We start from the raw sequence: 13374 nt of genomic DNA, 5'->3' as shown, positions 1-13374 counted from the left end.
GAGCACGAGGGGATGGGGAGAAACTTTGTGGGTAAATGCAGCTCGTCGGAGGGGTTGGAAGCGCCGTCTCCTCCTAATCTGTCCCACAACATTTTTGTGTGGCGCAGCCGGAGACGACCTTGCCTTTTGTTTAGAGGTTTGTCTTCAATTTCAGGACGATCTGCAGCAAACCAAGCGGCCCGAGGGCGATGAGGAACAAACAACATCCCAGGGAGAAGCTGAGCTGCATTTGAGAAACGAGGTGTCCCTGGGGGGTATGGTAGCTTTGCTAGGGTGCAGATTGTAAGCCTTGCCTTTTTTCTCTGTGCCGTGTTTGGTTTTATTTTTATTTTTTTTTTCTGGGAAGAGAAGTTTATTTGCCATAAGCCAGGGTTTGTTTGGAGCCAGCCGAGGCTGCGGCTGCGTGGGAAGGAGATGGGAGTGAGATGTGGCTGGGCAAGGTTGTGTAGGAAATAAAAGCAGATTGCAACGATAACGCCAGGGAAAACATTCGCGTGAGGAATTCAGCTGGCAAAACCCATCGGTGGGGGGGGGGAGGGGAAGGAGCGACCGTCAGAGCTGTGCCCAAAATCTCGGCTGGAGCAGGCCCGTGGACCACTAACAGCAATTGATAGATCTGGTTCCTGCCTTGGGACAACTGCTTCCACCCCACCTTGGGGGTGGGAAACTTGTTCCAATAACCCCCCCCTGCAGCTGCGTTTCAGTACAAATCCCCCCTCCTTCTGTAGGGGTGCAGGGTTAGAGGGGAGCTCCTGCTCCTGGGAACCCAGGTTTCTGAAGGGATACGAGCCCAGATGTCCGAGATAAGCCACCCTACCAGGCCCTCGGACCTCACTGCAATAAGAATTATTTAAATAAATTCATTTCTCTCAGCAGCTCTGAAACAGCTGAGAGGGAACACAAATGAGTTACTGGGGTGCAGCCCCTAAACCCTAATTCAGGTGCTGCCTCAGATCCTTCACAGGGACAGGCCACAATGGGCATGGAAGATTAGGTTAATTAAGAATATCCCTGCATGAAAGCATCTTAGATGTCCTATGAAAACCTCAGGAAACGGGAAAGAGGGCAAAGAAAATATCGCGTTGGGCTGAGTGGTGTGAAAGGCTGCCCAGGGGAGAGGGAAGGCAGCGAAGACAACGGGTGGGGAGCGATACTGGAAGAGGGGATATGGCCAGCTGCGTATTTGTGCCATGGTGGGAGGTGGGAAGAGGCTGCAGGGGTTAACGGGGATGCAAAAAACATGGAGGAGCTGCAGCCCTGTCTGCTCCTCGGCGAGGAAGGCTACGCCGTAATTGTCAAGTTCCTGACAGCCAAGGTAATGCAAGGTTTGAGATCCATTAGGCTGCTGGTAATTATTTATAGGGAGGGGAAAAAAAAAAACAACACCCAACGTTGTACAAATCAGCTGGCACTGCGAAAACATGCAACGAGCTTTGGGGAAAGGGTTCTTAAAAACCAGAGTGATTCATAAGGAGAGATGGAGGTGCTGCACGGCTCTTCCTTGGGCTCCCAGCCCTGGCTCCGGTGCCAAGGAAGGGATTTTTGGCCCAACTGGGCAAAACCAAGACCTGCAGGGCCACCAGCTCGTGGTCCAGCACCCGAGGACTCAAAACAGCTGCTGGAGAGGACTTGGTGTCTCTGCCCCTGATTTGCACCTCCTGGGGAGCTGGGGTGGCCCCGCGAGCCTCCAGCCCTGCTGCAGGAGCCCGGAGCTTGCAAGCAGCAGCCTCCAGCCCCTCTGCCGGCAGCTCCTGGTTGCCTGATCAGACTTTTCCATCCTGGCATCAATTCCGCTGCTACAGCAGGGGCGAGAGCTCCCGGGGCTGAGAGCTCCTGAGCGCGTCTGCTTTGGTGTAGAGTGCTCTTGGCCAGGGAGCCCGGCAGGGCCGAGCAATTCCCTCACAGCCGGGCTGCAGAGCTTAATTAGCAGTTTGCGAAGTGCTTTGAGATCCTCTGCGCAGCGTCCGGGAGGAGGGCAAAATGTGATTATGTAAGGCCGTCTAGACAGAATATTCCTCGGGGTGGGGAGCGGGGTCTTTTTTATCCCTGCCCTCCCGTGTCAGCGCCGCACGGCCCCGCTTACAGGTTCTGGGAGCCGCTGAAATATTAATGACAGCGAGAGGAAAACAGACGCTTCTCCAAAAATGTTGATCTTAGCACAAGGCAGCTGCGTGTCAGCAAAGACGCCTCAGCCTCGCGGGTGCCTTGTGCTCCAGCAGCGATGACTTGAGAGCAGGCAGCGGCTCCCCGCGGGCCCCCCCCCTCCAGCCCAGCTCCGTCCTCCTCCTCCAGCATCTGAGCTCCCCCAGCTCTTGCAGAGGCTCTGGGCACGACGCGAGGTGTTGTCCCTGCTGGGACAGCTCCGGGTCACACCTGGGGCAGTGCCACCAGCAGAACCCTGTAGCCCCACTGGGGCCACCAGTGCCACATCCACTGGTCCCCAGGCTTCAAGTTTGTGCAGAGTCGGGCGTTTTTCTGCTGCTGGCATCTGCAGGACTTGGGAGCCTCGGCCTGGAGGCGGAGGGGAAAGCTCAGCGGGCAGGATCGGGCCCTGAATGTGTGCGTGGTGCTGAGGCCACCGGGCACCTCTGTCCCCCAAATCCTGGGTGCCCTCCCCGCTGCTCTGCTGGCTCACCCTCCTCCGTGCACCTTCCTGCCCCCCCCCCCCCCGGGAAGGTTTTGGGGAGCCCCTTGGGGTGACCTGAGGCAGCAGAGCCGGGCTGGGGGGCCCCCAGCTCCCCAGATCTCTGCGTCCCCAAACCTGCGGGATGCGCACGGTGCCGGTGGGAGGGGAGGAAGGAGGAGGAGGGGGGGGGGACGGGACCGCGGCGGCGCGCACGCTGCCTTCATCCCCCCCTTTCCTCCTCCTCCTCCTCTTCCTCCTCCTCCTCCTCCTCCTCCTCCTCCTCCGGGAGCGCGCTCGCCCAGCCGGGAGCGAGCAGCCGGCGGGAGGATGCTGCAAACGGCGGCGGAGCCGGGCGGCTGGGCAGGTAGGGCGACCGGGAGGGGGACGGAACGGGTTTTTTGGGGCAGCCGCCGGTCCTGAGAGCCCGACCCGGCCCGGGTCGAGGGGTCGGGATAGTTGTGGCCGTAGCAAAGTTGTTGGAAGAGGGGGGGATGCACTGGGGAAAGCGCGGAGGAGCCGGGGGGAGGTCGGCCCCCGGGGAGGCAGCGCCGTGCCCCGGCGGGGATGCTCCGGTCCCCCCCTCTCCGCCCCGATTCCCCCCTCTGACGGCTGTTAAGGGGCGAGCCCGGCTGTGCAGCGCCGTGCACAGGGGCAGAGGGGTGCGGGGGGGGGGGGGGGGTGCGGCAGGGCCCCCGCTGCCACTGACCTCCTCGTGGCAAGGTGTGGAGACAGGAGGGAAACTTGTTCGGAGGAACTTTGCAGGAGCCCTGATCGCAGCCCCTTCTCCCTGCACTCCAGAGCAGGACCTAAGGGGGTGCGAGGTGGGTGCTGGGTGCCCCCCGGCAGCCCCAGCTCCCAGCTTGTGGCTACCGAGGTGGCGATGCTTTGGGGTGCGCCGTGTGCCACCCGCATGGGCATGCATTGGGGTTGTGTCCGTGGGCATCATCTGGGCCCAAACGGTGCTTGCCGGGGGGCTGTGTGCCATCGGGGTGTGCGGCCCGACCTGCGTGGGTGCCCGTGGGGCTGTGCCCATGGGCACCACCTGCACCCCGCTCGCACCCATCACGGCGCTGGGGTTGCTGGAGCCACGGCGAGGTTGGCGCTGGAAATGGAGCCGCTGGCTGTCTCCACGAGGGGTACTCGGCTTTTAAAGAAAAGGACTTTTGCTGAAGCCTTACAAAAGGGCTTTCTGTTAGCCAGCCGGGTAAGGAGTGCTGCAGCTCGGGCTGGCTGCGGTCTGGGGCAGGGCACAGCCCTCCCAGGCAGGCGCACGAGCCCGCCGATGGGCTCGCCGAGCAGCGGGGAGCTCGGGCACAGAAGTGGCAGCATCACCCAGGAGATTGCCCGTGCCCTTCTCAGCCTTTACTGATCTATTTGACTCCAAGCTGGAAGCAGCAGTGAGTTATCTCTGGAGCTTTTTCTGAGTCGTGTCGGGCTGGGGTAGGGCTGGGAGCTCTCCTCTGCTCGGAGCACATCGCGATGAGAAGGTGCCCGCCTGCGACCTGCCCTTGAGAGCGCAGCAGCAGAGCTGCTGGTGCTGCGGGGAAAACTGCCTCTTGCACAGGATCTGAACTCCTCTCTCTCCTCTGCCTGTGCCTGGTTTGTTTTGGTTTTCATTTTCTGAGCAAAATTTAAAAGTGCGCCTTAAATACAGGCAATGATTTTGCTTGAACCTCACATCCAGGGCCCAGCTTTGGGCTCCCGGAGGCTTTATGGGGCTGCTGGGTTATCTTCACCCGAGCGAAGGGGATCGGTGCTGCCTCTGCTATCTCCGCTGCTCGAGCTGCCTGCTCCTGTGCTGATGTTGGCAGCAGCTTTCGGCAGGGCTGTGGCGATGTCAGGCAGGAGCTGGCCTTGCGCTGCTCGACGCGGTGCAGAAATCGGCTGCATCTCTGTGATTAGCTGGGGCAGCGGAGCGTGGATTCTGGATGCTCTGTGCAAGCCTCTGGGTTGGCTTGTGGGGCACTGGAAACAGCATCAGTGGGAAGTGCTGCTGTATGAGCCAGTCCTCAAATAAATGGGGCTCTGTCCTAGACTCCCAGCCTGGCCAGGAGTTCCCGCAGCCGCTGAAAGTCAAATCCATGCTCATTGAGTTGTTTTTTTTTTTTCCTTAAAGTGGCTGCAGGTGTTTTTCAATGGAGCCATCCAGCCAAGTGCCGGCTTCTCTGGGTGAGATTTGTCACTTGGCTGAAACAGCTCCACAGGGGTGCGAGAGGAGCCACCCTGCGCCGGCGTAGCTGCCAGCGGACCTCTGCTGCCGATCAGCTCTCTCGCCATATGTAGAGTTCAGAATCAGGCTAGTGATAATGTCTGCCCTGGGATTTTTTTTTTCCTGCTTGTTTTGTAATCCGCTGCATGCATTAAAAAAAAAAAAAAAGAGAGAGAGAGACTGGTATAATCCTGTATGCAAATGTGCAAAGCTTGGCTCCGAGCTCTCGGGGTGGCTGGCTCGTGCTGCGCGGTGACTTAACGCCGGGCGCTTTGTGCACGAGCCCGGCTCAGCTCTGGCATCGCGTCCTGCATGACCCGATCCCTGGGCTGGGCTGGTAAAGTTGTTGCCCTGTTGCCCGTTGAAGGAGGTTTTGCTTTGATGAAAAGGCCAGCGTCCTGCGCTGAGAAACCAGGAGGGCGGTGGAAGAATAAAATGCGTTTGGCTCGCTGGTCCTCGGGTCTCGCCCCCTTGGCTGGAGCACGCAGGGACTGATCTCACAGCTGCAGCGGGTGAGGATCAGACCCTGCAACAAGCCTGTGCAAGGTGATGCTGCCCCATTAAAAGTATAAGGTTTTTAATTAATTTTTTAAATTTTATTTATTTATCTATTTTTGCCAGCTCCCATCTTTCTGCCTCTTCTCTCCTCTCTGGCTTTTCCCCTCGCTTTTAGCACTGAGACACCCAGCTCAGACGTGCTGGCTCTATTTGTGCTGGCAGGAGAGAGCACAACCACCACGGAACCCGAGCAGCTGCCCAGGGACATCGCACCCAGAGCTGTGGGGCTTTCCCTTCCCTCTTGCAGTGCTCGCCATCAGGCCGTTTTGAGGCTGTTTCTGCTCTCTGCCTTGTTTATTTGTGGTTGGCATCATCTGCCCAATGCGCCGGGCTGTAGTGGCACGGGAGAAGGCTGTGGGGTTAACTCAAGTTGTGTGATTTCGGGTTAACTCAAGTTGTGTCACTTTAGGTTAAATCAAAAAGTGCTAAACCAAGTTGCTTTATGCTGTTGAATTTCCAGGCTTGGAATCATACCTGTCCTGGAAGCACCGGGCAATCTCCAAAGTGTGATGGGCTTCAAAAGGAGGGAACCGGAGAACCCCTCTCTCAGCTCCGGCCCTCGCAGACTCTTTTCCTTATTTCTCAGCCTTTTTGGGGCCGGTGCCTGACTTTTGGGAACGCAGAGCCCACAGTCCTGAGGGTCCTTCATCATTCCTAGGGAAAAGAGAAAGGCAAAAATGGGCACAAAGCAGAACGATAAAGCCCATGAGGGTCCACTTGTCAATTTAGAAACAATATTGTGATACGCAAAGGCAGTTTCTTAGTCTGATGCTCTCAGATGGCCTCCAAAATAGTGTCATAATTTATACGTCAAGAAGGCCCCGTCAAGAATTATATCTGTGCTCTCACGGAAATTCACGCTGTGACTGCATGGTAACAAGTGCTCCTTTTTTTATTATTTTTTATTAACACCATAATAATTTACTTGCGAGTCGTAAAAGACAACCTGGGTATTTAAGGAGCCTCGGGAAGCTCAGAAGTCAAGCTGTGGCTAACGGGTGTGTGCAGGGAGATCCTTGGCTTCCCGTGCAAAGCTTACACCATTCTTTAAAAAACAAATAATAATAAATAAAAATAATAATAATAATAAAAAAAAACAACATTTTTTTTTTCCCACAATGGTCACAGGGGGCTCACCGTGCCACTGCATTGCAAGGACCAGGGTGAAGGTGGCAGGACGTCTTGGGGGGCTGCTCCCCAGCTCCCCCAGAGCCCAGCAAGCTGTGGGACCCCCCCAAAATGGGGGTGTTAAAGCTCTCCTGGGCTGCAGTGGGGGGCAGCTCAGCTGGGGGAGGGCTCTGGGGGGGGCTCCCACCCAGCACCGCGGCACAGCTTGGGGCTTCTTTGAAATGGGAACGTTCCCAAGCTGTGATTTTCCCTGGCCTAATTATGGAAATTTTTAATTAGGTGATAAGGAAGATCACTTGGAAATGGCAAGGGAAACAGTTTGAGGTTAAGTCCTAATCTGTGCCCCTGTCTGCCCACTGACGGGGGCTGCTCCCTTTTGCAGGAACCCCTTGAAGGGGTGGAGGAGCAGGGGGGTCCCGTGGAGGCAGGGGTCCGTGCCGTTCCCTGTGGCAAAGCATCGGGGTCCTTTAGCCAGCAGCTTTGACCCAGGAGAAATTGAACCGAGGTAGTTTTTTCTTGACCTGGCTCTGAGGCCAGTCTTTAATTTCAGTTTTATTTTAATTGGGCTTATTGGAGCAGATGCTTTTATCCACACTGTGTAATTTTTAAGGTCCGTGTTCGCACCTTGGCCCCAGGCAGAGGAGGAGCTGGGGCATCTCAGAGGGATGCCAGGCTTGGTATCAGGGACACGGTGGCCCCGGTACCTGGCCAGGGCTGTGAGTGCTTTGGGTATTTCTGGCTCTGACGTCTGGTCTCTGGCTCTTGCTCCGCATCAGCTGCGGGATGAAGGAGCTGTTGGGATTTTTTTTTTTGCCAGGGTAAGGTCAGAGGCTGCCTCTCACCCCCCTGTCACCACCCGGCTCTTTGAGACCTCCGCTGCCTTTGAGCTGGGAAAAGCACCGCGGAGCGTGGAGGAGCAGGTCACTGCTTTGTGAACGTGGCAGAGGATCCAGAGGTTTTTTGGGTGTTTTTTTTTTTTTTTTTTTTTTTTAATTTAATTTTTTTTTTGAGAGAGAGATGTGGGATCAGTGACCTGGCCTTGCAGGTGCCAGGTTGCTGAGCCATCAGCCAGAGGGGGACCAGAGCCGTGCCTGGGGACGCCTCCTGGGGAAAGGTTTGGTCCAAAGGGTAAAAACGAGCTTTGTGCTGAAAAGAAACAGCGGTGTTTTAATTCTTGTTCCTGTGGCTGGCTGACTAATTAGCAGCTTCTGTCAGCATTAAACCCTGGAAGTTTTCAGAGCAATGCGCAGCCCTGATTTTTGTGATCCTGACTCTTTTATCTGGTGATGGCACACGCACGTGGCCGGGCATCCCGCTGCGTCTGCCCGAGGAAGGGGCGATTTCCGTCGCTGGCTGCTCCTGCTGGCACAGCACGAAGCACACGGTTGCTCATTTTAGGGTCTCCTGCACCCCTTGCCAGCTGCTTTTGGACTAGGGATGGGTCCTGGCCTCATCCTGCTGGGAGCTTCAGCCTGGTGGATGAGGTCCAGCACCCGGAGGGATTTCTGGTCTCCAAGCACTTCAATTGCTCTTCAGGAGCAGCCTTTCCTGCGGTGGGGACCGTGCCCTGCTGCCAGCAGCCTTTGGGGTGGCTCCATTCTCCAGGGTTTGGATGAAAACCCGTGCCAGGACGCCTCTGGCTGCATTCCTGTGGGTTTTGCTGGGCTCTGCCCGCTGGGCAGAACCCATTCTGCTGGTCTCCAAGGAGAGAAGAGCACAGGGGAGCTTACCCAGCACCTGCCAGCCCTGACCACGAACAGGATGGATCTGGCTCGTGCATCCCAGAGCTCCAGCCCTGAGCCCTTGCTGCCCCAGCTCAGCACCTCCAGGTGCTCCCAGCACCCAGCCACCCTGCACCCGCTGCCCACCCAGGAAGTTTTCCCGGAGGTTTTCTGCCCCGGCACGGCTCCAGCAGCCCCTGATCCACATCTGAGCAGCAGCACGAGCCCAGCGTCGAGGGGCACTGGCGGGGGAGCACGAAATCTGGTTGGAATTAGGGTGCATCCATGGGGATCAGCCCGTGCGCCGTGCTGGGGGGAGCCAGGGGTTAAGGCTCTGCATGCAAACATCTCCTGGTGGCCCCCACCAAACGTCTTCCTCGGGGTTTCTGCAGATGTGTGTAATTGCTGGCACCTGAGGTGGTGTAGAGCTTTGGCATTTGGCTCCCTGCACGGCTCTGCTTTGGTATTTCTTGCGAGCCCAGGCGTTAATTCACGGGTACGGACCTTCGGTGAGGACTCAGCCGTGTTGGCAGGAAATAATTGAAGGCTTCGTGCCACTCCCTCGCACATCACCAGAACCATCCCCTGCTCTCTCCTCACTTCATCTGCGAGTCGCAAAGATGAAAAGAAAAAAAAAAAGAGTGGCAGGAACAGCAGCTAGGAATTAACGCTTAAAACTAAAACAGGCAGATCAGAGGCATCACAACAGGGATGGGACGTGGCATCCTCTCCGGGAAGGAATTTCATCCCTACGAGCATCCTCCTAACCCCAAGTCTCTCCTTGCCTGGGCTGTCCCATGCCCAAGGAGATTTGGCCACACGCTTGCCAGCCCTGCTCGAGGTCTCATCCCCCACCAGGTTATAAATAACCCACGGAGGGGAATTGATTCTGGAGGACCTTTGCAGCTCCTCGTCCTGCCGAGCCTGCCAGAGGAGATGCTGGTGATGCTCCCTGTGCCACGACCTTGGGCTGTGCTCTTGGAAAACAAACTGGGAGCAGCCCACGGGAAGGTTTTTTGCTTGCTTGGGAGACAAACAACCTGAGCCCAGGTGGAGCTGGGTTTGACGAGGCTCCCAGCGAACCGAGGCCCCCGAATATTCATGTATTTATTTATTTGAAGCGTCACTTTTTTCCATTAATTTTTGTCATCTGCTCCCCTCCCGTCTGCTGAAGCACAGCACGTGGCGCGGGGCAGCGCACACACACGGGCGCTGTTTATTTCGGTCAGGAGCGCCGCTGCTTCGCATCCCTTTGAACTGCTGCGAGCATCTCAGCACAGAGGATTCACTGTGCTGAAGTTTCTTTTGAGGAACCGTGAAATGTTTATAGAGGAAAAATAAAAAAACGACAAGAGGAGCTTGTTACGGAGCCAGCGGCTGCCAGAGGATGCACTGGAAGCTTGGGGGGGGGGCACAAGTGGTCTGTGGCCCTGGGGGTCTCAGCATCAGGTCCCCCCCTTGAGCAAAGCCCTTCAATGCCCACTGCTGGCTGTGCTTCATCGCATTTATAGGGTGAAGCCTATAAATATCCCAACTCCAAATTTTCACGCGGTATTAGGAACTCTGCAGGCTTATTTTTGAGCATCATTATGAAAGGACTTTAGGGATTAAATCGCACTCAGATTAATCTTTGCTGCGGGAGGCACGATGTGCAGGACAAGCACTTTGGGGTGATTTGCGGGCTTCAAAGGGGCTCCTGGGGTCACTGTTCCCAGTCCCAGTCCAAGGGGGGCTGCTTCAGCCCCAGGATGTGGCTGTCAGGTTGGGGGACACCTCAGCAGCAGCTTCGTTTTCAGCCTTGTTCCCTGGCCTTGGCTTTTCTAGGTTTGCAGATTTTCACCTCTCAATGTCAAATTTCTGTCCTCTCTGCTTTCCCGAGGAGGTAATTAGCAAGCAGGCATAATAGCAATTTAATAAGTGTGTCAAATCAGAGAGCCACTCGTGGTGTACGGCACGCTGTGCCTTCGGAGGAGCCCTTCCACAAGGTAGGGATGTGCCAGGCTGCTTTTTATAGGGAAATACAGAGCAACCTGCTCTCTGGGCACATCCCCGCATGGGTTCGCTCTCGGCAGCGTGCAGGGCAGGAGGTGACGAGGTCGGGGCAGGGACCTGGTGTGACCCTGGTGCTTGAATCCACACCGGGTGGGGACAGCAGTGCAACCACAGAGAGGATTTGGAGAGGGAGCAACTCTGCAATAATTGGGGTTGGTGTTTCTGGAGGGAACGGGGAGCTTGGGGCTGAGGGATCATGCCCCACAGCAGCTTCAAGGGGAGCGCACCTGGCCCTGAGGGGGGATTGCTCCATCATGAGGTACAACACGTTTCTGGGCTGAGAGCTCCCAGGGCAGGATGAGTTCCTATTTAGGCAGGGGACGAATTAAAAGGATTTATAGGAAGCTGGCAGCCACGTGCACCCCAGGGTGCTTGTGTGCCCGGTGCCTTGCTGCAGTGCTCGGTGCGGGCACAGCACCAGTGAGCAGAGCAGGGGGACCCGGGGGGGCTGCCAGCATCCAGCTGTGGGGCAGCACCTCCCTGCGTTTGGCTGCTCCTTAGCAGTGGAAAAGATGCTCAAGTCATCCTTACAAATATTTATCTTCCTAAAGGTTTGGGCAAACCAAACCCTCTCTTTGGTGAGGAAGGCGGTGGCGCGGGCGCTTGGGAACTGTTGGCACGCTGCAGAATTTCCTCCCCCCCCCCGGTGGGCACCGAGAGGCAATTTCCTACCACCCAGCCAAAGGAGCTTTTTCTTCTCGTGCTGCCTGCAAGGAGCCCGGTTTCCCTGCGGTCCTGGCTGTTAAACAGCATGAGAAAAGCAGGCAGGGAGGATGAGGGATGCTGCGTGCACCAGGGGCTCAGGGCTCAGGGATGGGATCGAGCTGGGATCCCAAAGGGGGTGAAGGTGGCGGGGGAGAGGCTCTGGCTTGTGGCACATCTCTGGCTGCAGCACCCATCGCAGCACCCACGGAGCCCAAAATGGGCTGTGGATGGAGCAGAGGAGTCCAAAAATGGGGTTATCCCCCCAGGGGGGCATGGGCTGCCCCACTGAGCCTGGCTGCCTGCTGGGCAGGGGGAGGACGGAGCCGCAGGGCTTGGGGGGGCGCAGACAGGGGCTGGGTTTTGAGGGTCCCTCCCAAGCAGCTGAGCACAGGGAAGCGTTGTGCGCCCGTGAGCGAGCAGGGAAGGGGACAAAGGAGCCTCTGTGGAGGATTTGGCCTCTCTCTGCCTGCTCCAGCCCTCGGCAGCCGCTTTGCTCGGGTGTAAATAAATAAGTAAATAGCAGCAAACCCTGCAGAGCTGGGGGGTGCAGGTCTTGGCTGCGATCACCCCCCTCCAGGCATCACCAGCCCCGTCCCACCGTGGGACCACGCTCGGGCACCCCACGGTCCCTCTCCTGTTGCCAAGAAGGGTGTTGGCTCCTCTGCCCTTTTTCACATGCTGACAAGGCGCTGGAAAAGCGAGAGGTTTTTTAAAACATAAAACAAATAAAATTAGGTCTTCTGGTAAGGGATTAAATGGGTGCCCTCGGCTGTATTTATAGAAAGTTCAAAAGTAAATCTGTTCCCAGACTGAATAAATATTTTGCTCAGGCAGGCGAGATTTTCAGTTCATCTGTCTCGCAAAGCCTCGAGTGAGAGGGGAATTGATTTTCTTCAGCTTGAACAAGGCAAGCAACCCTCGAAACCAGACAGATAGCGAAGTCCCATTATCGGTTCAAATGGGGAAGCAGCTGGGAAATCATTTAAGGGAAAGTGAAAATGGAGCCGCTGTAGGGAGCAGCCCAATCCCCGGCGCCGGGCACGGCTCCGCTCGGGCATCGCCGCGGCACGGGGCGCTGCCAGAGGTTGTCCCTGCTTCGTGCTCACCCTTGTCAGGAGGCTGTTTGGTAGCAGAATCCCAGCTCCAGCAGCTTGCTAATTCAAGCCCCTGGTGTTTGCAGCCATGGGTTACTGCTAAGACAAGAGCTTAGCGCTGCGCTCGTGATAAAAGTCACCGCGGGGCAGCTCCGGCGTGGCACCGACCTCCTGGGCTGCCCTCCCCGTCCTGCCCGGGACTGGGGCTGTCCCGCTGCCCTCCCCGTCATAAAAAATAAAAGGGAGGATTGTGGAAAAGAAAAACACCGCAAAGCCTTTGGCAGTGCTCTCCGCTCTCTTTTGGAGGAGCCTGTTTTCCAAGGGCGGACCACGTGAAATGAATATTTGCCTTGAAAAACTGCCTCGGCACCACCCGGGCAGCTTGCAGCCGATCCTGGAGCAGCCCCGGCATCGCTCCACGCTCATCCTCCATCACCTTTTGTCCCCAGCATCATCCTGCTGTGCCCCAGGCACCTTTCCAAGGTCACGGCCAGCGAGGGGGAGCCGGGGAAGTGGCCAAGGTGGGAGCAGTGGCTTCCAGGGGATGGTGCAGGACACGGGGCAGGTTACAGCCGGAGAGGATGGGATCAGTGTCTGCACCTCGCTGGGGTTTGCAATGGGAGGTCTGACCAGGGGGGGCTAAAAAAAGCCGTGAGATGAGCAAAATGATCCGCTGAGTCACTGATCACTCGCTCGCCTGCTGCTTTAGTCACCCCCTTCCCTGAACCGCTATGGGTTTGGTGCTGAGGGGGCACAAACTGTGAGCGCGTTAAATTGCTGCGGCCGAAAAAACAAAGTGCTGCTGCTGCACGCGCGGCTGCTGGCACCAGATGGATCACTGGAGGTGCTCAATTAGTGGTGGCTCCCTAATAAAGCCGCTGATTAATACCGGTGGAAGTGCTGCGGAGTGGCAGGTGCTCTGCGCCGAGGTGCTCTCCGGTCCCTGGCATCGCAGCTCCTGCTTTTCGGGTGTCCCTGGGGACAGGAGCTGCCGTGCCCCACGCAGGGCTTGGTGGAGGAAGCAGGTCCCAGCCTCCTGCTCCTCGGGGGAAAGGCTCGAGTCCTTCCAGCAGAAATTCTGCCTGGAGAGCCTGGATTCACCACGCCGCTTTCTCATGCACGTGACGTGGAAATAGTGCGAAAGGGACGAGTTGGGGCTGCAAAACAGGCCCCCAGCACCGCTCCCTGCCGTGGCTCTGCAGAAAGCCCCATCCCCTGCTCAGCCTCTGGTCTGGGTGCCTGGGCACCACAGCACGATTTGTCTCGGAGCATCCCAGTGAG

At 57.1% G+C, this 13374-nt stretch overlaps 1 protein-coding gene across 1 annotated transcript in view; it reads left to right on the top strand.

The window, feature by feature from the left end:
- Positions 1-1240: 1240 nt before the first annotated feature.
- Positions 1241-13374, top strand: part of ZNF385C (zinc finger protein 385C) — a 73704-nt gene continuing 61570 nt past the window's right edge. The window contains 3 exon segments of the mRNA XM_032202530.1: positions 1241-1325; positions 2744-2808; positions 2810-2990. Coding sequence (XP_032058421.1) covers positions 1241-1325; positions 2744-2808; positions 2810-2990 — 331 coding nt within the window.

Source organism: Aythya fuligula, chromosome 24, assembly GCF_009819795.1.
Source record: "Aythya fuligula isolate bAytFul2 chromosome 24, bAytFul2.pri, whole genome shotgun sequence".
Classification (NCBI taxonomy): Eukaryota; Metazoa; Chordata; class Aves; order Anseriformes; family Anatidae; genus Aythya; species Aythya fuligula.
Note: the sequence above shows the minus strand (reverse complement) of the source record. Positions and strands in the feature narration are given on the sequence as shown.